Genomic DNA, 24,806 nt, shown 5'->3' on the forward strand with positions numbered 1-24,806 from the left:
ACCTACTGTTATATCTAATACCTGTCTGACCAGTCAGGTGGTTGTTTTAATAAAATTTCTGGACAGTACCTTACAGTATGCTGCTGGCCAAAGCAGTTCTTCTTACCGCTTTGTATTGGCGCAGTTCCCCTTAGGCAGCAAAAACCAATCTTGACTGGGATCACATTTTGGGACACTAAGCAGTGTCGAGTGGAGTCAATACCTGGCAGAGATATAGCTAGACCTCAGCCCTAAAGAGGAATAGGAGCACATTAGATTGTCACTACTGATGTTTTCTCTCCTCGGGTCATTGGATTTATGTGAGAGTGTGTTTAGACTGAGAAGGTTGATAAAAGCATCTGCTGAAGAGCAGGTAAACTATGGGTTCATATGTTTTGGAAATTTGTAGAATAAAATTTGTTTCTGTAATTTTTTTTTTTAACTATACTGAAATGTGTTTACTAAAGCGCTGAAATGTGAGACAAAATGGTTCAGGTACAGACATAAATCATGCTTTTTTTCAGCAAAGAATGATTAATGGGAAATGATTGTAAGTAAAAGAATCAGCGACATTATGACTGACATTATATTTTCATTATTCTTTTGAGTCTACAAGTTAATTTTATGTGCAGTACAACAGGGGTGTAATTTTCACTGGGGTCACAGGGGTTATGTCCCCCTCACTTTCCAAATTTTCACACTTAACCGCAATGTATTTATTGTTTGATTTACTCTAAAATCCTTAAACAGTTGTCTGACTATCCAGCTGGTAACATCCAGATTGAAAAAGAGAGGAGCTAATCAACGTCTGAGTCACCTAAAACTATTATGTGCTCACAGCAGTTAAGCTTTACAAGCTGCAGATTTTTTTTAAACTTTTCTTTGCCTCAGTTTTTCTCTCAGACAACATAGATGTTTATGCCGTATTCAGCCTTGAGAGGAAGACCTGCAGGCACTACTGAGATGAATAAGACGAGGTCAAAATCTAGTACATGGCTGGACCATGTATGAAGCACTAGAGGGCTTTTAATTTGAAACAACTGATACAGGAAGTGGCAGTATGTGGCAACCAAGCCCCCAGGAAGTGTGCCAGGCTTTGACTGAAGCCAGTTTAACATTGGGCCTTTCTCAATGCCAAGTATGCCGAGTTTGGACTTGGCAAGTTTGACTCAGATGTAGAAACTTCCGAGGATGGGAGGATTTCATCTGTGAGACCAACATTTATCTTCCAAAAGGAATTATATCATATATCAAAATGCTGCCGAGACATTAGAGCCAGCAGTAAATCACCAAAGAGCTGCACAGATCAGTTCATCGGATCATGTTCTCCTCGGGATGACGACGGATGTTGAAAGGCCGATCATCTCAGGGGTGGGGCTATGGCAGGTGGATAGTGCCAACATAGGATTACAAGGAGAAGGTGCAGTCAACCCTTCTGTTACTGCCAAACCATGCAGAGTTTTGAATGAGACTGATTGGGACTGCAGACAAGAGACTGACGGCGATGTTAAGGTGAGTGCATGGAAGGAACGTCTACCGGCGATGGCATGACAGCTGCGTATTTCATAATTTACTGTATAAAAATACACCTGCTAAGTACATTTGAACTTGGTATGTTGGTTGAAAACCATGTGATACACATCTTCATGTACTAAATGGTTACTTTCTCGCTTGAAAAAAAAAAACTTAATAAAGTGACATTAACAGTTCTACAACAAAATTACAACAGCTTAATCTCTGCCATCAACACTGCAGGTTGGTGTGAAATGCATTCTGGGATACTTAGCTTTGGCTGACCAATGGTGTAACTGCCTCACTCAGAATGTCAGTGACTAACAGATACAGTTATAGGGCTTTGACAAAAAAGTTATAGTAGTGAACTGCTTTTTCAAAAATATAAATGAACTGTAACAAACAGATGAAAGAAAAATCTGCAGTGGAAAATCTTTGCTCATTTAAACATGCTATCCTTAATACTAAATTTAACAAAGTTGAATCTTCATCTTCCAAATGGAACTGAATTTAGTTTTGGTCTCAATAATTTAGTGCAATATAAAATTGTAGTAATGATGGAGTAAATAACTGTGACTTGGGTAAAAACTTAAATTAAACATCAGCATAGCCACAGTTGTTGCTTGAATGGTTCAGTGAGATGTGAGATCAATTGCATATTTATTAGTAGTATACCAGAGCTGTGATGTGCATAAAGCAGCAATCCCCGACCTTTGTTTAACTTTGACTTTTTGAGCTCAGATCCCCAGATAATCCTGCTGAAAACGTCTGGTTCCTCATAAACCAAAGAGTGTCTAGAAACAGCATAAAAAAACTACACCATCTCATTAGATCACAAAACTTCAAATATAACTCAGACTTCACCAGGCACTTGCCACAGTATAAATAATGCCTGTCTTTTTAAAACGAATATAACATTCTTTTGTTCGGAATTCTGTTCACAGTAACAAGGGTCTTTTTGAGTGAGCAGGTTTTTACCACTAACTCAGCAAGAAAGAACATTCTCTGAAATTACAGATCTCACATTTTTTAAGTCCATAAAGTTTAATAAATAACTTCCACTTCCTGAATACTTTGTGGGTAGCAGTTAACTACAGCTCAGTACAGATTGTTAGATCATTAAGGTTTTAGATGGAAAGTGCCAGATGTAGTGATACTGACAGGTGCACTGTTAGCTCCAGCAGTCAGTAAATGAAAAGACAGTGGATCAGAAAATACAATCTTTCTCTTTAAGAAAGGTCTTCAGATGTAGCACGTCCATTTGACCTCAGGCACACTCCCTGTTGTGCTTTTTGCAAGGAGGTAAGCAGGGTTACTAAATATCCAAGTTTTTTGCACCAAACTTACTCACCATAACATCCACAGGAGATCAGAATGAGGAGCAAGTGCTCTGGGATAAGCTGGCCTTTGACCCACACTGCTTATCTCATCACACTTGCCTGTGAAAAAGTATCTCAGGGCAACTTCCTCTATTAAGAAACATCAAAGGAAAGTTGAAATGTTGGAATAATGTTTTAGGCTACAAAATGTGATTTCTCTAACAGACCCCTTCAGAATAGATACGTTTCTCTGTGAACTTGACACAAGCGCTCCTGTGGGCTTCTCTCTCTGCAGTGTGGAAAAGCCTTTCAAGTTTCTGGCAAATATATCATCCCAGTTCTCTATTTGATGTATCAATCAATATGCTTTTTAATGCTATGCATAGACCAGTAAGAGGATGTTTCATCCTACAGTAGCATTTAAGTTATACATGGCCTTAATATACATGGTTATACAAGTTTTACCCAGGAAAAATATCTAGTCATACTGCAAAATCCAGCTGTGTGTCCAGTTGAGCCTAGTTTTGACATCATGAAACAAACACAGCATGTTGAAAAACCATTTTCCCTACAGAAAAAGACTGGTGAGTGTATTTGAGATTCTTCATCTTTACATTATAATTACCAGCCTTGCTATGTCAATACTTCATATAATCTTCCAAAATAAATGACAAAAGAGATCATTTTTTCATTGTCTTCCATAATAGACCTACAAGAGTGTTTTCTGATCTGATGCCTCTGTCGGCAGGAGGACATAGTTTGTCAGTGCCTTCCAAATCTATTACATATGACCATTATGAAAAGAATTTCTATCAACATGTTCTGATCTGCCACTGCTACTGGTTAAGGTGAAAAAAAAAATATGGTGGTCATGTTTAAAGTAAACCGATGTTGACTGTTGGTAGGAAATCTCCCATGTCAAGTCCAAGCAGTAACTCCGGGTCTGAAAAGTGAAGCCAATGTGGAAGTAACTTAAACCTGCCTTCTCTCTAATGGCCAACATGGGGTAACTCCACTGGCTCCAAAAAGAAGTCCAATTGTATTGAAGTCTATGAGAAAATGACTCTACTTCTCACTTGATTTATTACCTCAGTTAACACTTTTCTAATGAGTTTATGGTCTCAATCACTAGTTTCAAGTCTTCTTCAATACAGCATGATGTTCATTTGTAAATTATGGTCACATTTAGAGTTAAATAGATGATAAAGCAGAGTATGCTTTTGTGCGTAGCTACTTTGTGATTGACAAGTTGCTATCACGGTGACAACGTTGGTTAGGTAACATAACCATGGCATAACCCCAGATTCACAGATTATAGGCGTAGCCATCACTATTTCAGTATGTTTTCAGTTCATGAAAGTTAACTAACATTTTGGTTGCCTAAAATAGTCTTGCTCAGTGTTTGGTTGAACAAAGTTAACATACACTGCAAATGCACTGTGCTAACCAAGTTAGCAGCTAGCGTTAGGGTTAGCTCCACCCTTTCATCCAAATATGGTCACTTCTGGCAAAATGGGTAATGTCTGCATCTGACAATTTTTACAACTTCCCAGGTGTGCAGATGTGAGAAAGTAAGGTAGGATTTGCCTGTGAAGATTCTGTGTCATCCAGGTCATGGTACATCAAGAAGGACAAAGTCAAGGGCAACTTCAGGTCCTTGAAGACGTTTCTTGAAGAAGATTTTTGAAGAGGCCTTTTGGATGAGAAGCTAAATGTCTTAGAGAATCTAAAGCAAGTTCAAACACATCTCTAAGCACATTTTAAAAGCTATAGTTTGTTTGCTCTGGTCCGAATCAGTAGACAAGCTGGTAAACTTGCATTTTCCCTTTTGTTTGGTTTTGTCGTCATACAGGAAAAAATTCAAGTGAACCTAAATCCATCATAAACAATGCATCATGAAGAAGGTTCAATCTGTCCTAATTTTGTTGTTGGACGAGGTCGGACCTTGATTCATTCTCCGGCTAGCAAACATTCTAATAAAAATAAAATGTTACAAATTGCAGGCTCCTATTCACTTGCCACTGCAAACCACTGAATACTATCCATCAATATCTTTTGTAATTGTTTGTTGATTTTGACAGTAGCTTCACAGTAGAGGACAGACACTGACAGCAGACTAAATTTCAAAGTGAGAACAGCAAGAGTGATTTGTTAAATTTTCCATAAATACAGTTAAATGAATCAAGACCTTTTGTATCTTCTTGATTGGAATCCTTTGAAGAATGATTAATACTTTTTTTCTGGTGAATGCCTTAGCTTGCTGTTTAAGTCCTCAATCATTGTAGTTCTGCACTGATCTGCCTATCAGACTAATTTGAAAAGTGCATAGCTTATCCAACTCCTCTCACAGGGATTTGTTGCTGTTTGGCAATGGCACAGTGCTGATTCCCTTAAGCCTCAAAAGCACTGCAGGAATTTATCTCCATTAAGAAACAGGATTAAAAGGCATGGTGGTTCAAGGGTTTTTTCAGAACACACTTTGTACTGCTAGCTTCCTCTACAGCAGGGCAGACAGCACTCTCACTCACTGTCCAGTTATTAAATGGTCTAAGATTAATGGTGATTACTTTGCCTTCAAAGAACTCTTTGTTAGTGTCAGTATATGGTCATTATCTAGTGACCAGTTCATCATTTTGAGATGAAATACACCCTTTCCAGTTAGCTGTGAATAGACCACACACAATACCTGGGTGTGATGTCATTTGTTCAGTTGTAGTGCTTTACACTTCAGGTTATAACAACGTTAATGAATTTTTTTTAAGTCAGTCCTGAACCCACTTCTCTAATCTTGGGGCCTACCAAAACTATAACAAACATCAACAAGCTACAGTGTATTTACCTGATTCATCTGTGAAAAATGGCTACTCCTTTACCATCTTACCTTTGAGGACATTGTCAGTTGCTTGAAGGTTTTAATGTGAATGTCTGACATGAGATTTAGAGGTCCAAATTTCACAACTGAGACCTATGAAGGTCTTTGCTGGTGTCTGACTGTGCACCTGAACACAGTTATTTTACAATAATCATTCAAAACCTTTTGAATTGTGCTACATAACACTTTGACCTGCAGCATGCAACAGTATAGAAGCTTGTCAATCTGAAAACACACTGATATGTGCCACAGTCTAACCCTCTGCATTATGGAGCCCTCAGAGCTTTTGAACTCTAAATAATGTAGAATTGTGTGCAATGAAGGCAAGATTTAAAAGTTCACATTTCTCTTTACCTGGAGGGATTAAATCACAATCCATGGCAAGGTTCTTAACCTTTTCAAATATTTTAAATCACAAGTAAGAACTAATTATCTTTTGCTCATAAATGTCATATGGATATCATATCATTTTGGAGAAGACAGCAATATATAAAATAACTGAATAAACAGAAATGTCTAATTCTTTTGTGTGAAATGAATTACATAGAACCAAAATTTTGGGAAACACCTATGTTTACTTTCTTGCACCTAAACCTTTGAGGACTTCTTAGAATTGTTAATCTGGATTATTCTCTTATTATGCCAATCATGCTGAGTCATTAAAAGTATTCCGCCTTTCATGGCCACGAACTCATTGCAAACAAAACAACCAAGTTTTTAATCAGATAAAATTTAAGGATTTGGGGGCTGTTTACTTTGGGAGTAGTTTTATACGGAGGATTATCAATGATTTACCCAGGATTATAGACCAGATTTGTGGAAATCTCAAGTGATAACAATCCACAGACAAAGACTTCGGCAGGCGCATATTCTTAATAATTATTATACTACGGACAGCTGGAAAATGGCCCAGAGTTATCACTATTCCAGCATGTCAGAAGCCTATTATGGCAGTCAATAACTAGAGCTATCTGTGGTTGGCAAGCTACATTGCAGTTACCCATCAATACAAATTCCTCTCAGCCTGCACCACATGTCCACACATCCATTGATTGCAGTGAGTTCCAGTGATTTAAAGACTCTGTGCCACAGATGTGCTAAGAGATTCAATGTCTCATGTGCTCGTTGCATTACAGGTAATAAATCATTTGTCACAATGCCCCCTCGCAGAGTGACAAAATCAATATCAGTTTCTCAAGGGAACAAGACCAGGGACCACTCTTTCAACATGTGGCCCCATTCTGTACTAGCACGACAACAAATACCTGATCTGGAGCTCTAACTTATAAGGTAGATGCAGTACACAGAGGACGTTTTAGAATAGATCCATCCTCTATCAACACTTGTAGCGCATTGGTTTTAAAATAGTGGGATATACAGTATATAACTGATTCTGCAACAGTGCACTGTCCATCACAGTCCTTTTTCTTCATGATGTAGAAACAATCAATAATGAACTTTTTAAATGTCCTACAACCAGAAATTGTACTTGTTACTGAACTTATCAGCTGGCAAAAGTTGAGAAAGCCTAGTGATGGACTGTGTCCTGCTTTTTACTGGTGAACAGATGAGTGATTCTACAAACCACTGTTGCTAAATGAGACTTCACAACCCAGTCAGCAATCTGTCACTATGTGTTTTTCAGAGTGACATAGGCAGAAAGCTGCCAAAACTCTCAACAATGATGAAAAAAAGTGTTTAAATTATATTTCCTTTTCTTCAAACCACATATAAAATTCCATTGTAATTGCATATGCACAAGTTTGACTTAATTCTAGGTTGTCAGACTCAGCCTTTCAGCCTCACAAACTTCCCTTGGCCTTGGATTTTCATTGAGCTCTCAAGACCACGTCATTCCCCAGATTACCACCGGATATCCTCAGTGTTTTCCCACCTTTTTTTTTTCCCTGTGACCTGATCTCCATGCACACCTGTTTTCCTTCCCTTGTACTGTATATAAACCTGCTCTCTGGAAATCCAAATGAAGGAGATGTCTACCATCTTGCCCCAGTACCTTGCCAGATGATTTCTATGCCAAAACTTTACAGCTGTTACTGCCTGTGCCTGTGTGATTTGGATTTGTTTGCCAGCTCGGACTAAATGTAAGCCTGTTTATTTATCACAGTACCTTTTTCAACCTGCTCTGCCTGTATCTGCATTTGGGTCATCTTCCCTGTTGCCTTTATCTAAATCGCAAAAGTAAACACACACTGCAGTAGCTGGACTATCTCATTAGCTAAGGATTTTAGTGGCACAACATTTCATGCTTTACCCTTGTTATAAGTTAAGTTTATAAAGTAATGTCAGGCTTACAAGAAAATTCAAACATTCAGCTTTCCCTCTTTGTTAGAGAAACCATATGCAATTATTTTGTGATCAGAAATCTGATCCTTAATTTAATAATTTAGATTTTAGCAGGGAACTCCCATCAAATTCTGCCACTTCCAACGATGGGTCACAATCTTAGTTTTAGGACAGTTCTCTTGGAGAGGGTTTCTAATCTGTTCAAAAACATCCACATTGTATATACAGTATATATGCATGATTGAGGATGAATACCATGCTCTATCAGGCTCAGGCAAACTGAAGATTGCACCAGCTCTTTGAGAGAAATGTATGTCAGCCTGATCCTGATGCAGTCAGACAAATGGAGACCCTGGCTTCTCATACAAGTTCTTCATTTAGAGACACTTGTGTTAAGGAATTGACAATTTATAGCACTGCGTTGGCATAGCAGCAGAGTAATGGTGAGAAGTGGGTAGTCATAAAGGCCACTGTGAACGCCTGCATTACTATGTGTGGCCATGAAGCAATGATTGTTTAACATGAATGAAGCAGCTGATGCTAATCAGATAATACAACTAGCACTAATCTTCATATGTATGAATGATCCAAGATGAATACTGGACTTAACATTATTATTCCTGTTGAGATCTCCATTAGATAAATTCTAGAAAAACAAAATACGCTATAGTATACATCCACAAATATTGTTCAAGTAGACTGGAATCAACAACAAGCATGTTAGGTTTTTTTTTTTCTTTTTTTTTTTCTTTTTATCTAAATGAGCCACCAGGACCCTCTAATGAATACGCTAGCCTGAATAATAAAATAAGGAGTTGTTGATCCCTTGGTGCATAGAGGAAACCAACTGCCTTGTCACTATTCTGAAGGTAGGGATACCTTGTTAAAATGCACTCTATCAAAGTTTCCTTTGAAGTAATAGTTGATAGAAAACATAATGTGAATTTGACTTGACAGGTCTCTGAAGAAATTGCTTGGGAAATACTGAACAAGACTGTAGAGGAGGGGAACCAGGGTGAAGTCAGGTCTCGCAGTACTTTTGTAAATTCACCCCCAACACACAGTGCATTTCAATTAAGAAGTTGTTCATTACTCTGTAAAACTTTATCATTTAGTGCTCTTTTTTTTAAATTAATTTCTCGAACTTTATCTGTGACACCCATTGCTGTTTTGCATATTTCAAAAAGAAAGGAGTTCATTTCACTCATCAAATATGAAGACAGTCCTCTCTGGATTGTATGGAAATTGAAATTTAAACTCGCAGTATTGCTTCATCTCCTTCACCATAACAAGGATCCTTTTTAAAGGGGTTTCATTATAGATGACACTGGTTGTCTGCCATTTCATCACTGTTCTTGTCACTCCCTGTGCCACAGTAAATAATCAAGTGAAAGTGTGATGCATAGGCTCTGTTCTTTCTAACACACAGAGGAAAAGAACGTGTTAAGCAGGACAGGATTTGTCAGGGAGCAATGCATTATTCTAGCATTAAGATATTACAATACCATAACACTTGAACTAGTAATAACATAATTCTTAATGTTTTCTGACACTAATTTGTCAGTATTTGTATCATATATACTGCATGGCTTTTTTTTTTTACCTTGTTTATTTCTCAGCTACACTAGTGCTGTGGCTCTAGTGATGGTAATGGCAGTCAGTTCACCATTATACTATGAGTGGTAGTACTTTTGTACAAATGGTCCCAGAGGATAAATCTATTAGTGCCACCATGGGGTTGATATTTCTATTTTTTAGTGAAATATCTCAACAGTTGTTGGGTAGATTCTAATGAAATTGGGTACAGATTTCCATGGTGCCTAAAGGATGAATCTCAGTGACTTTTGTGATCCCCTGACTTTACAACTAGTGGCAACAACAAGTCCAAATTTTCATTTATCCAATGAAATATCATTTTCAGTACAGATGATGTACATGCATTCCTGGTCCCCCCCCCCCCCCCCCCCCCCCCCCCCCCCCCCCCCCCCCCCCCCCCCCCGATTTTTCCTCTAGCACCTCCAGCAGGTTGACATTTTTGGTTTTGAGTCAAATATCTCTACAACTATCATATGGATTGCCATGAACTTCGGTATAGACATTTGCATTCTAGCACTGTCATCAAGTCCCAATTAAAATTTGTTGTTTATGACCAAATACCTGCAAAACTTATGTCATTGCCATCAGTCTCCACTTTAAACTTCCATTATACCAATATTAGCACAGCCATCGTGAGCTTGTTAGCTTGCCAAGGTTAGCATTTAGCTCAAAACACTCCTGTGTGTAAGAACAGCCTCACAGAGCCGTTTATGTGGCTGTAGATTTGAGTCTTGTTGTCATATTGATGTGTAAAAAAAGAAATGATCATACATTACAAATACAGTACCTGTCAAGTATGCATGTAACATATACATGCAGTAAGTGCCAATAAAATCTTAGCCGGAAAGTTTGATGGTGAAAAAGTGAAAATATGTCCTTTCTACCAAATGTAAAGCAACCTGAGAGTTTTCCCCTGCATGTGGCAAATTTGATGCATGGATGTTCCTGTTTGTCCTTTTGTTTTTAACTTGTGTCTCTGTTGCAGCCTCATGCTGTTATTTAGCCTGATAATACGAGAATTTAACATCTTGCCTTGTGCAGCTTACACACTAAGCTCAGTGTTCACACAGGCTGCACTAATGGGAACAGAAATCTGACTGTTTGCATTCTGTGGCACAGATGTTATCAGGTCTGTTTACCTGTCCCATCTGGGATCAGTGTTAATGTGGCAGCTTCTCACTTTTTTGTTTTATGCATCTGTAAGAAAGTCTCCCTCCAGTACATGAAGTAAAAATCAGTAATTGCTAACATTAGTCATTTAAAAAGACTTACTCCTCCTACAGTGCCCTCCAGGGTTGAGTCCTATGAAGGATGGGACCGGGTGCTACGACCACCACATCGGCATTGACTGCTCTGACGGTTTCAACGGAGGATGTGAGCAGCTGTGTCTCCAGCAGCTGGCCCCTCTAGAGGATGACCCGACACTCTACAACATCCAGATGTTCTGTGGGTAAGGAAAAACATATTCACTAACTTATATTTTGATTACTATAATTATTTTATTTCCTAACCCTGTCATGTTGAGCCCTGTAATCATTCATGTGGCATCCAGTCCTGTGAATGTTTGCACATTGTTAGAGAAAGCAATATCAGTCCCTATATCATTATATCAATACTTATGGATTAAGCACTGAATTTTATGAATGCAATATCTTAACAGAACTTTTTACAGGCCATTTGATGTACATTTTATGTTTTGGAGTCTCCATAACTGCAACCATTGACTTGCTTTGTTTTAATAACACAAAAGTAAAGTTTTCACTTTTAGTAGTCATTATTGGATTTTTGTCTGTAGATAATCTACTTGTTTTTATTCCTTAAAAATGTACTTATATCTGGTAACAACTACATTATACTGTGTATAAACTATTTATTAACTGTTTATATGCTTGTAAATGCTAAATATGGGAACTTAAAGTAAAGTGTTACCTACAAAAGTTACACAACAATGCAATGTACACAGCCCCATAATATACATTAAGAGCTGTGTTACCATACTGATGGGTGGCAAATAAAAGGAAACCCAACATAAAATGTCTTAGTCCAACACAAGACTCCAGAACAGCGTCAGTGCTCCTTGGTATAGATTTGTCAAGCCTCTGAAATCTACTAGAGGGATGAACATCATTCCTCCCAAAAGATACTCCCCTCATTTGGTGTTTTTGATGATGATGATGGTGGCCAGCGCCGTCCAAAATGTTAAGATCTGTTGACTGTGAGGTCCACAGCATATGATTCACACCATTTTCATGGTCATTAAAGCATTCAATGAGGCCAACTGGGGTCAATTTGTTGATGTCAGGAACATTTAACAACATTGGCTGTTATTTCCTCAGTTGTATCATGCAGAACACCTTTATAAAACCATGTGTATTCGTTATGTTTCTCCACTCATTTATTCAGGTTTTCCTTTAACCTGACACTCATACGGCTGCTGACAGTGACTGAGATTTTCCTGCATAACAACACTGTACCATGTGATAGTTGTATAAATCTACCTCACCCACCTGTACGTTCAATCAGTTGTTTGTGTTTCATTGTTGCATCATTTACTAATGCTTAGTCTAGAACACTAGAGGATCCTTTAATACATATATGGTTTAGGTTGTACACAAATAAGAGAATAGAGTAATTTGTGCTTTCTCAAGTAGTCAATTTAGTTTGCTTTTTATAAATATGTCTCCCTATCCCTTTTCAGTGACCTCTCGTATATACGTGCATATAAATCTTTTATTCATGTGAGTACGATATGAAATATTCTTAATGGAGCAGTTCAAGATCAATGCTTGCAGTTATTATGTGTCTAAGGCAAATTAATATAACTAAAGCTTTTAAGTGGTTCTTCAGCTAGTGTGGCAAGTGACATGAATTTCCCATTAAAGTCAAATTTTACCAGCATCTGGTGCTCGGTGTGAGGTAAATTCACTCCCTGCTCACGTCCTCAAGTGTGACTCAATACAGAGCTCCATATACTGTGGGAGTAGATATTCTCTCACTCACTAAATTCCCCATAAATTAATGAAATATATTTGCTTGGTTAGGGCAGAGCCAAGCCAAAACTGGCCAACTGAAAGAAAATAAACAATGCATTAGTGTCATGATGGATTGCACAAAGCCAACAGAGTATTAGTCAGAAAACACCATTAAGAGAGTTGGTAGAGTGAGAAAGAAATTTTGGGTTGGTCGGTGTTTTTGGTTTGAACTGACAGGTATGATATCTTCAAGGAAAGTTTTTGGAAGAGGTGGGTGGGTCGGCATGGCTGGTTTTATTTCGTTATATCAGACATCTCCCTCATCAAAGATAATCCACAGTAAGTCACTTACTCTGCAGTGTGGCAAACAAACTGCAAGTTGTCCATATATCAGGAGGAGGTGGAGGAGAACAGAGAATGCTGTCAGAGCAGGATTTGTTGTCAAGTATTGGCTCTTTACAGATGCTGTGGTGATAGTTTCTGAAATACAGTCTTAATTTAAATTGTCCGCTTTTCAATAGAATGAAGGTTCCACAATGATGACAGATAAAAAAATAGTTTACCTAGATGAAGGTTTATTTTTTTTGACCGTCTGTTAATTGAAACCTTGGTCTGAATAATTTCACAGTCTTTGCTCTCCAGGCCTTGACAAGTATAAAATCCTGAGGGAAACATTGAATTCTTAGAATGTTTTGGGCAGAATTTCAATTTCTGCACAATTTCAAGTTTTCTTTGTGATGTCGAATACATGCAGGATAGATGGCTGTTGCAAGGTTCATATTATTGCAGCACAGAGGAAATCTTTTTGTTCATTTACTTATGCAGGAGGCAGGAATTAGATAATGTTTCTTGCCTCCTGCTTCAATTTCATTCTTCAAGGTCAAATAAAAAATAATGTGTTGATTGTAAGCAGGTAAAATGCATAATTCAATAAAAAAATCTGAAGAAATGAAATGATAGATGTGAGTAAAAGAAGGGAAGGAGGATGTGGGCATTTCATGGAGACAGAAATATTCATGGATTTTATTTTTGGGGAAGTTTTTATCGTAGGTTGTTTGGTAATACTGTTGGAGTCAATAACAACACTGTCCAATAGTTGATTTTAAAGATTTGCAGGGGAAAACAAATGTATCGGCATCTGCAAACCAGGCCTGATTTAACTGCATTTCAACATGTAGCAGGTTCAGCTGGATCTTATGGACATCTTTGCAAAAGCTGTACAAAGAGGTTGATAAACTGAAAGTTAAACTTTTTCATATACTACAGCACTGTGATAAATGTCAAGTGAGATGCCACTTCAGTGATGCCAGCTTCCCGACATCCACCCGCATCCTCAGATTAATCCATATACTGTAGATATAATCTACAGTATATAAACCTGTTGCAGGTCTAAGGTTTTATGACATGAATACAGTATATATTCCCTAGAGTTCTGGTTCCTTCTCACTTATCTGTCTGTCCATCCATCCATCCATCCATCCAGATGGATTAGATTTTGCCTAATTTACCTCTCCTTCATTCTGTTTCACCTGTTATTGATTGGTGACCTCATGCAAGTCCCATATGTAATGTTTGAGAGCGTAGATCTGAGTTACAAGAGATGTAAGAGAAAAACTTCTTTAAAATCATCCAGATTGTGAAAACATCATCAGGTTCTGTAAACATCAGTTTTCTAATTGAACTCAACAAGCTGTGTTTGTTCTGTCATTTTTACATTAAACATCATGTTGCAGGCACAGTGTACCACACCAGATTTACATAAATACTAACTTCTGCATCACTTAATTCTCAACAACAGCATTTTGTTGTTGTCACTTCCCACAGTGCAGATGTGGCTAATCTTCCACTGTTGCCGCTGGAGACTGGCATTAGCTTTGCGACATTTGGCATCCAGCTCCTCTCATTGTGAATCCCTGACAGATTATCTTTTTCTCTTTAACCTCCAACCCCCGGTTTTTTTCTTCTTCTCTCTCCCCTTCATCTGTCTTTGATTCTTTTCACAGAGTACATTAGACATCCTCATGTGAAAGCATCATCAATATGAAAAGAGCTAGCTAGCTCCCTTTTTGGGATGGAGGATTTTGTGCCAGTTGAGTAGAGTTGATTAGCTGATGTCTTACTATTGAGTTGTGAGGTCTGGAGTTCTGCATATTTTGAACCCTGCAAAAATGTAGAAGCCGATATCTCACATGGTACAGGTCCATATTATTGACATCTGGTTGTAAGTATGTTTACATCATTCATATTCATCACATAAGGACTGGAATTTAATCCTTAGAATTAAAAGATATGTCTAGTAATATTCTGTATTTTCACTGTCAACAAATTCTATGAAAAGACCAAATCTAACAATGAATTGATCCTACTAACAAGTATTGTCTGCATATCTAAATCCAGATATCTTATTCCTAGTCCTCAACAAATGCACCATTTCCTCCCATTTTACTACAGTGCCCAGCTGTTTTAAGAAATTACTGAGCCTTGTTAAAAAATTAAACTGTATATTTGTGAGTTTTTACCATGGATGTATTAAGAAAAGTAGATACAGCACTGCTGTTCAGCCTTGCTGACAACTTTTCCTAATAGCTACTCCCATTATTACAGCATAGAACTCCCCTGTCCCCATAGACCACCGCTTTAAAAGAGACATCTATAAAACTATTTATAGGACACCTCAAACTGCAAATAAGGCCAATTATTACCCTTTGTGTTATGACTTTTTTATATATGAAGGTTTTTTATTTGTTAATCTTTCATTGGGCCAAGAAAAGTGGTTTTAAATCTGTGACATCATCCCAATATAAAGTCTATGGGCCTAGCAGGAACTCGCGGCCAGGACCAACGATGCAACACAGAAGCAAACCTGGAAGCTAGAAACCTTTTTGGCTCATGTGGCAGGCAAGCAATTTTCATTTGATTTAATAGAGTCTGGTATCTAGTCCTCATAATACATCCATGGTTTTTACATATTTAAGTATCTTCATCAAGAACAAGGTGTCTTGGGGGTGAGTGTTAGAGAAAGGGTAGAAATCAATGTGTTACTGTAAAATTCAGATCAATGTTTGAGCACTCGACCAGTCGGATCAGAAGCTAAGCCCAAAGAAAATTTCTCCATGCAGATCAGAGACAGCAACTTATTGATCCTTTTTATCTGCTATGTGATCCTCCATAATCATTTTAAACTTGTCAAGAGAGAGCAGCTCTCTGTTGGTTGGTTGATTATTTAATTTAGAGCTTAGCATTTTTTAAATTTGCAGTCTAACCAGCTCCAGCTCTGTATATAAAAAAAAATATATATATATATATATATATATATATATATATATATATATATATATTACGTATTAGCATAATTAACACTAACCTTAAAATACTCTTTTCCATTTTCATTTTCTGCATACTCATGATTTTCTTACCCTAAAGAACTACAGTGAAATGAGTTTAGGAAATACAGGAGCAGAGAAAAAAGAGAGAAACAAGCCAATTAACAGACAATAAAGGAGCAAGTAATTAAGTAACCTGATGTCACAGTTCTCAGGAAGGACGGAAGGAGAGGAGGAAATACTCTGTATGAATCATTAATCAATGTAATGACTCTTTTCACTCTAGGTGTATTGAGGACTACAAGCGGGGCCCAGATGGGAGGTCATGCCTGCCGCTGTCTGAGGCCTGCACTGAGGGGATAGACTGTGGGGAAGCAACGGACATCCCTGCTAACCAGACTGTGTTTGGAGACCTTTTCTATGGATACAACAACCACACCAGAGAGAGCACCTCTGGACAGATCCTCAAGGCCACATTCAGGTAAACACACAATCTGTTTGTGAAGTGGAGCATGTGGGACATTGCTCTGCTATTTGTATCTCAGCAGGGGAAACAGTTTGGCAGGATGTGGGCTCTTGGCTCCCACAGTGGTGATATCCATGATAGAGCTGTTTTAGTTATCATACTTTAAAATGCTTTGGATGAAATAATCTATGAAGTGGCAGATGTTTTATACAGTACATTACACATGTCAAAAGTTAAAGTCGCATATGGATAAATGGTTACAAATGTAAATACAGATAGGAAACTCCTTTACACCTGGCATACAACCTGTATCTGATTTTCTTATCTGGATAAGGAAAAATTCGTTAATGCAGACAAAATGCTATTGGATTAGCCAGATCATATCAAGCAGCATCTACCGTAGTTCAAGGCTGAAGCCAGTGCAGAAGTACTTTAAGGTGCAATGCCACTGATGGCCACTAGATGCTCCAACTAATTCCCATCTATCTATCTGAATCCCATCTGTTAAGTGTGTTGATGGTCATTTTGGAAATTATTGCTCTGTTGATAAGATTTGAAGACTTACACTAGCTTTGATGTCTGCCGTGTTGGCATTGATTGACAATTGGCTCACCTGCAGCTCACCCTGTCTCCAGGACTCTCATTGAATCAGACTATTGTCGCTATATTTCACTAAGTTTAATGTTATTTGATTACAATACCTGCCCCATTAGCACAATTTAGCTAAAGTAGCTAACGTCAGCCCAAGTCTGGAGTGCTCAGTGTCTCCAGTAAGCTAGCGTTAGCTTGGGTCCAAGGTAGCGGGGCGTGTTTCCAGAGTGTGAAATGCAACAGTTAGCACTCCTTATTCGGAAGTTCGTGGCTCCAAACAGAAAAGATGGCACCGACCATAAGCTGCAACTCTGAGCTTCAAACTGGCTCCAATGCAAACCAACAGGTGATGTCACACCTCGCTACATCCATCTTTATATCCAGGCTATGAATAAAGGTAGTGTACATATTGCTACATAAATGAACAAATATGAAAATCTGCAACCAAAAACTATAAAAACGGGTGGTGATTCCAAACAAAATCAGTGTTTCTTGTTATGGCAAAAGGAAATTGCATTACGTAGGTTCTATACCTCTGACTACTCTAATGCAAAGCTGCTGATCAGCTTTCTTTCTTTCCGGTATATAATTGCACTTTCTATATTCCATATTCATCAAGAGAGTTAGTACAAATATATCATCACAGGGGAAAAAATAAGCAAATAAGTAAAAGACACTCATTGAAAAGTCAGTACACAAGCTACAATATATTCAGTCGGATGTCCTCCATTGGGATTCCTGCTTTCTCATTTTTAATTCCACCCTCATTCAGACAGATATAGTGCATTTTAATGTACTGAAACCCCCTGTTGAACGCTACTGTTATTGTTGACAAAGGTGTTAGTAACCCAAGCGCCATGTGTCGCAACCTTTCCAACTCTCTCAGGTATGAATATGGTTTAAAACACACAATGGTACAATGGAAACAGTTGTAGTGCATACATACATAATCAGGAAGTAGATCTCCACAGGTTATAAAAGCATTGCAGATTGAATCAATATATTTAAAGCATATTTCATGATGGAGCAAGGATTTTCTGGTAGATTTTATGTCAATTCACTCCCAGTAAAAAGATAATAGTGATAGTAAACCTTGCCACTGTCAGGGATGTCCTCTATTAAACACGAGACATTTCTCCTATTCTCAGGCAAATACTCTGAGGAGACGAAAATACTGAAAGACCCTCCCATTAACTCTGCGGGGTGGATATTGAGCCACACAGGTCTAAAGAGATGCCTTTTCCCTTTTGTGATTTGTATGGGGTTTGCTGTGGATAGTAGAGTACTTTGAAGGCGGTTAATTATCACTACCCGCATGCTGCAATCATTTCCACTGAACTCAGGAAGCCAGAAGGTCAGCAAAGTTGTCTGTAGCCGAGGAATTTAATTTGGGCCATGCATGGAATCCGCTGCCTGGAGGCAACTCACTCACTTAGGGATCCACCACTGGAGTTGTATAGAGAAAGGGAGGGGCGAGTGAAGCAGGGAAGTTAATATCATCAAGAATCTAAATCTCAAATGCTCTGATCTCATTTGAAAGTGCTTGTGAATGGAGAGCAAGGTCTGAGGCAGACTTTGAAGAGCACCAAATGCTTCCTGTGCAGATGAGGTGGTGGAAGAGGAAGAGGGACTCTTTTGGGAGGCATGGTTAATGCAAAGCCTAATTATAAGAGATGGCAGCAAATGAATTAAATCTGACCAGGAGCCAGTGTGCTGAAATTGAACCTAATTGAAGAAGAGGAACATATGAATGTAAAATGAACAAAAGTTACGGCAAGGGAGGATTGCAACTTAACACCTAAGATCTGTTAACGGTTTAAGGTCACTGGAGCTCCCTAATTCAAAACCTTAAGACAAATACAACTGTAGAAACTGTTTACGTGTGATGTGTGTCAGTCTCTGACAATACATAGCTGATGCACCAGGGTAAATCTATTCCCAAGAGAATGAAATGAAATGTCAAATTTTTATGTTGGACAGCAAGCAGGATTATGCTGCTGGCCATTATCAAATGGATGCTCAAACGGTGTAATGGGAAATGAGTTTCATATTGCAATGCTGTATTTTAAAGATGTAAAGGTCTCCAATATGTCGCAGTAAAAGAAAATGTCATTTTAAAGGCAGTTACTGTTGAAGGGGCACACTGCCGATTTTATATGTCAATTTACCCGTCATGACAGCATTACACAGCCTGTTAGAACAGTTGTATCATGTCTTCTTTGGCTCCTCTGGAGGACATCAAAAGTCTGATAAAATCACTCTTGTGATATCCCGTGATTAATCTCAGTTTAAGCCAGGAAGTACACATTTTGAACAGAAAGTCTACATTACAAACGAGTGATATGTAGTTGGACAGACGCGGTTGTTTACCAGAGGAAGGAGAGTTATTTGTTGAGAAAAAAAATGAAGCTAAAGTGAACATCACAGGTGACGTGATTGCACACAAAATCATTGGGAGGACACATCCACGTGAGGAAAATATATATAACAGAAAGTTTGCATGTATCCCATGGCTTTATGACTCTGTTATAAACGTTCAGAGACGAGAAGTAAAAGAAGAGATGGGAAGAAAATAAGTGAAAGAACCGGAGTTTCTGAGTTCTGAGTTTGTCCAGAGGCTGAACTGAACACAAACACGTGGGCACACTCCCACAGACATGGTGGGTGCATCTGTGCTCCAGCTGTCTAATTTGCACAATCAACGAAAATTTGCTTCACTTTCTGCACCTTCTCAAAGGTTTGAGATGTACAGAGCTTAAGGAATTTGGGTATTTTGCAAAATGGAAGCAGCAATCAGATCTAAACCTAATTGTAAATGTAGGATCCAGTGTTTTTAGGAACTTGACCCATACTAAGAACTAAAAGTCTTTATCAAGGCTTCTGCTGCATTGATTTTGACCATTTAAAAAATCTGTCTCCTGCAAGAGCCATCGACATAATTGGTGGGATACTCTTCAAAGAGCAACAGCAGCAGGGAAGTGTCCTTTTTTTCCTGCTTAAATGAAATGCTGAGCAGCGGATTTGTTGGCTCAAATATAATTCTTCTTTTGAGAAATCTCTGAAGCTTTGAGAAGCTGTCCTAAACACTGGATTCTGTAGCCCAATCTCTTCATCACTCCCACTCCCTCCACTCCCACTAGACAGTAACACTGAGGACCAAGGAGTGTGCAGTTAACTTGACACTGTGTTAAATGACCCATAGTCAGAAAAGCTCTCAAACTTTAGAAAATTCTGTTATCTCAAAGCCACTCGAGGCTGCGAAAGTGCAAAGTCGAATGTGCAGCATATTATTATTGGGTTACTGTAAGTCAGTGGTACCAAAAATATGCAAGTGAAACAGCACCATGGCCTGCTGTCCTCCCTTATCCTTATTAGATGGACTATTTGCCCTTGAGAGAGATCTTGAGAGAAAGGGAGGCAGAGAGGGAGGGGTAGTAAGGAAACCTTTATGTGATGTTCACTGGCACTTCTTCAAAAGCCCCTACCCCACTGCTCTGGAGTGGCACAAAGCATCTGTCTCCATCATTCAATGACGATGAAAAGAAGTCGTCCAATTTTGATATTGTTTAATCATGAGTGGAGGTTTGAAAAAAAGGGGGGGAAAACACTGAGGCAGTCCAAACAAACCATAGATAAAAGAGAAGATGATGCTTCTCTTTTGAATTTGCATTTTTATTCTGTTTCCTCAAAACGCATGCTGCAATCTGTTCTCGTCTTTTCCGCTGTCAGACGTACACTTCTTCGTCGCTTCTTTATTTATTCCCTTCACCTTGCTACCTCACACAATATACCCTCCTCATCCACAGAAAATTGAAAATACTGTAAACAATCCCTCCATGTCAACATTTTCACTGTTAATCTTTTATTTATCTGGGGGGAAAAAAATGGATTTGCTTGGTGGCCCCTGCAAGGTTTTTCTATTTAGACTGTCTGGAGCAATAACAGAAAGAAGGGGAATAAAAGTGAAGCAGCGAGTGCTGTGAGCAGGTGCCCAGTGGCGTAATACACACCCACATACCCACACACACACACACACACACACACTCGTAGAAAATAGCCACTGCACTTAGGCATGAACACAAATGCATACCCACACACACACACAGCCACGTGGCCACAGTAGGTGTTCGGACTCCCCACCTACCAGACAGCCAAGTCCTTTCAGCAACTGCTCCTGAGAAAGTCATCACAAACACTCGATACACACACCCACACACACACACACACACACATACACAGAGCTGGTTTGAATCTCTCCACCCAGCATGGCACCCTCACAGGTCATCTTTCAAGCTCACTAGCCCTGAAATGCTTCTCATGTTTTTCGGAAGGGGAAGCACACCCTGCCCTCCCCAGGAAGCTTCCTCTCCTGCTTCAGAGGCAGACTTGTTATTATCATTTCAAAAAAGAAAAAAATGAAGGTGTATTTGTTTGATTTCCTTGTGTCTATGAGAAGTTGATATCCAGTCATCCTTACTGGCAGTGGGCTGGTGGGGAATGAGATGATTTTGGTAACAAATAAGCCAAATACGAGACGCCCGGGAGGAAGGTCTTATCACAGTGAGATCTCGGGGAGCGCCAGGCGCACACGATATGATCTGGGTTCATATTACGGAGCTCTGTGACAGGGGCTTCTATCTTCCTGTCTCTCTGGGTGTCAGTGAGCTCCAGTAATGAGGTGTTAAAAAGCTAACCTCCTCTCATTACTCTCAACACTGTCCTCCCTCTCCTCCCATCGTCCTCTCTTTTCCTCTTTCACACGACAGGCTCAGAGCAGGTTTTAATGAATATTTTAGTGCCCTTTGTTCCCATTCTGATGGCTGCTTGGGATCAATGATTAGACCACACTCCCACCAGACAAACCCCACCCAAACAACTTTATACGGGCATCTCTCCTTTGCTTCTTTTTTTTTTTTTTTTTTTTTTTTGGTTCAGAGACTCCCACTTCCTCAGTTTATGTACAGTATCGCTCCCCTAAAATCCCCCCTCAAGAGGAAACCTTCACTGACTCAGTTAATTAAAATATGAAATGTGTTTAAGGCAGTCTGATGGAGAGGGTGGGGTAGGAGGGAGTTGTTGGTGGCCACTGATGGGTTCTTATTGAAAACTGAAAATTGAGTTTATTCAGTCACTTATTCAGGGGGTTCAGCATGAAGAAAACCGGGAAAAAAAAGTTTTTTTGTCGTTAATGAAAAGTGTGTTTTGTCACATTTCACATTCAGGTGGCTGCCTCTCCACGGCTCCTTGTATAGGAAGTTAACGTCTTTGATAAGTTTTGGCAGTTTGACAATAGTTCCTCGAACTTCAAGACAGATTTCACTCCAAGAAAAGGGATTATGACATCCTCGCAGCGCCAGATGGCTCTTAAATGTTACATGTCGTCATTTAACAAAATTAACAATGAAAATTGTCAGACATGAATACAGCAAAATGTAACTTGGCCCATATTCCACTTAGCATGAATCTGAGGGAAAAATAAATAACAATCAGCACCGTCGTCAGTGAAGACAACTGAGATTCACTCATTACATTCCCAATTTGTTTTCTTTGTTGAACTGACTGCTGAAAACATTCATAATTACTTTCAGCGGAAACTGACAGATGTTTGACTCCAGTGTCAATAAAATCCCAAACAATCTTCAAAAGAATCTGTCAGTACAAGTTGATGATGCATATATGTAACCAAGTGATACTGTATTATACTGTATATTCCACTCTTACACCATTATTCCACTCGAGAAGCTCAAAATGCATGAAGTATCCTCCCAGTTTATTGCCTTACCATGCACTCACATTAACAGATAAGCTTTGTTTCACATCACCTGCAGCTAATTTAACAATATTTTTATGAGCCCAATTTCCTTCTAATTACGCTACACCCCTGGCCACGCCATGACCATGCAAATACAATGTCATAGGAATGGTGATATTTGACGCAACTGCTCCAGCGCTGCTTCTACTCCAGCCAGTGGCTTCTGTTGTTCTCAAGCTGTGACTTTCCCAAAGGCAACAGTTTGCGGTTTATAAATATTTGTGTACCTTTTTTTTATTTTCACAGCTCAGGCCCAGAACACTGCATGAATCAAATGATACATAGTGTATGATGGTGTACAATGATGTATATTAAATGAAAAACCACTGTGAACCATGAGGACCTCTCATGCTTTTTTAATGGCTACTACTATGCATATTTTAAAGACACTAGGCTTTTATCACAGAAAATGCACTTGACTTAAAAAGGCCTGCAACTGAGAAGACCATTCATTTCAACTAATTGAGATGCTCTAGATCATATTTGCTCATTTAATAACTGGTGTCAGATATGATTACTGGCGGGAAATATTCTCAGCGTAGAGGAAGTGGTCATTAGAAATTTGAGAAGAGGAAAATAAATAGCTGCGAATCAGTAATTTATCCAGAGATTCTAGATTATGACAGAAAATGTCTTGCTTCTCTCATCCCTTTGGTATCCTGTGGTACAGAACCTCACAGACCAGCCATGTTGGTTAAATGTGCAGTTGACTGAAAGGATCATTTCTGTTTATTACCACCTGGGTCCTCCCTTGATAGTTTGGGTTGTCCTATCTGTGATTCTTATCCGCACATGTGCGCAGGAACATATTTCACCAAGGGGGGCTGCAGAGTATAAATGTGCGCATGACTATGTATGTGCATGTGCTTAAACGCTTACCCTCCATCCATTTGTAGTAACGCACGTTACAAGTTACTTTCACTTCCCATTGACAACCTAAGTGACCCCCATAAACAACAATGGAATATCAACAAAATGAAGCAAATTATGTAAGATGCTAAGTGATCAGAAACACCACACTTTCATATTAAATATCAAAAGGAGATCAGCATCCCCCGTTTATTAGCATTGGCACGGTAACACATAGGCACATACACTGTACATACACTCCTGTTATGTTTAGCTCCTCGTTGATCTTCCTCAGTTCAATTTTTCATATTTTTTTTACTGTACTTTCTTTATCATTAACAACTACAAGGTCCATTCACCTATTATTTATGAATAATTGAAGGTTGTAACGGTTTGCTTCCACCCACAATTTAACACAACAATCATTCATAGTCCAAAGTAATAACAACCAATACCAAAATTATGGACTACCTTTTAATTGAAGGTTCCAAAAGTGGCCTTGTATTCTCCTGTGTTCTTTTCATCAAAGGCTCGGTGTTCGATGTGTGTGTACTGTCTCTCTCTCTCACACACACACACACACACACACACATCGGGTGTGACAGTACACACACATACATAAACTTGTCCCTATCAATAGGTTCATGGGCCACACACAGGGAAAGAGATAACACAATGGTTGAACAAAGGCTGTTACAGTAGGTATGAAGGCATTGTCAGTATCATTTGAACATGAACTAAACATGTTTATGTAATAACTCATATGCTGTAAAAAATGTCATACAATACAATTAGAACGTTGACAACAGACAAAAAGTTCCATGAGCCTCTGCTTGCTGAAATAATATTTCTGTTTTATATCAGTGTGTTCAATGTCTTTGCCTACATGACATTTTACCAAAATAAACAATATAAAAGTTACTACAGGATCTAAGTCAAAAACAAATTACTAATGTCAACAATGGAAGAAACAACAGCTATCTTCAGTGTAAAAGCTCAGATAAACCGACACTATCTGCTCAGCACCAAATGGCAGACACAGTTAGCTTAGCATAGTGGAGCAGAGGTTAGTTCAGACCAAAACAGATACTTCCATTTGTCAGGTGGCCAGAAACACGACTCAGATTTAAGTGACAGTTTTTAACACAACAATTGCTTCTGGCTGTCAAATGCAGCTGTTAATGTACAAGGTTGCTTAGAATGTTTAAAAT

General features: G+C 38.8%; 1 protein-coding gene across 4 annotated transcripts in view; it reads left to right on the top strand.

The window, feature by feature from the left end:
* astn1 (astrotactin 1) overlaps window positions 1-24,806 on the top strand; it is a 392,569-nt gene that overhangs the window by 169,810 nt on the left and 197,953 nt on the right. For all 4 annotated transcript variants that reach the window (XM_042427879.1, XM_042427878.1, XM_042427876.1 and 1 more), the window contains 2 exons: window positions 10,866-11,032; window positions 16,164-16,358. In XM_042427879.1, coding sequence (XP_042283813.1) covers window positions 10,866-11,032; window positions 16,164-16,358 — 362 coding nt within the window. The remainder of the gene's footprint in view (window positions 1-10,865; window positions 11,033-16,163; window positions 16,359-24,806) is intronic.

This window comes from Thunnus maccoyii, chromosome 12 (genome assembly GCF_910596095.1).
Source record: "Thunnus maccoyii chromosome 12, fThuMac1.1, whole genome shotgun sequence".
NCBI classification, from domain to species: domain Eukaryota; kingdom Metazoa; phylum Chordata; class Actinopteri; order Scombriformes; family Scombridae; genus Thunnus; species Thunnus maccoyii.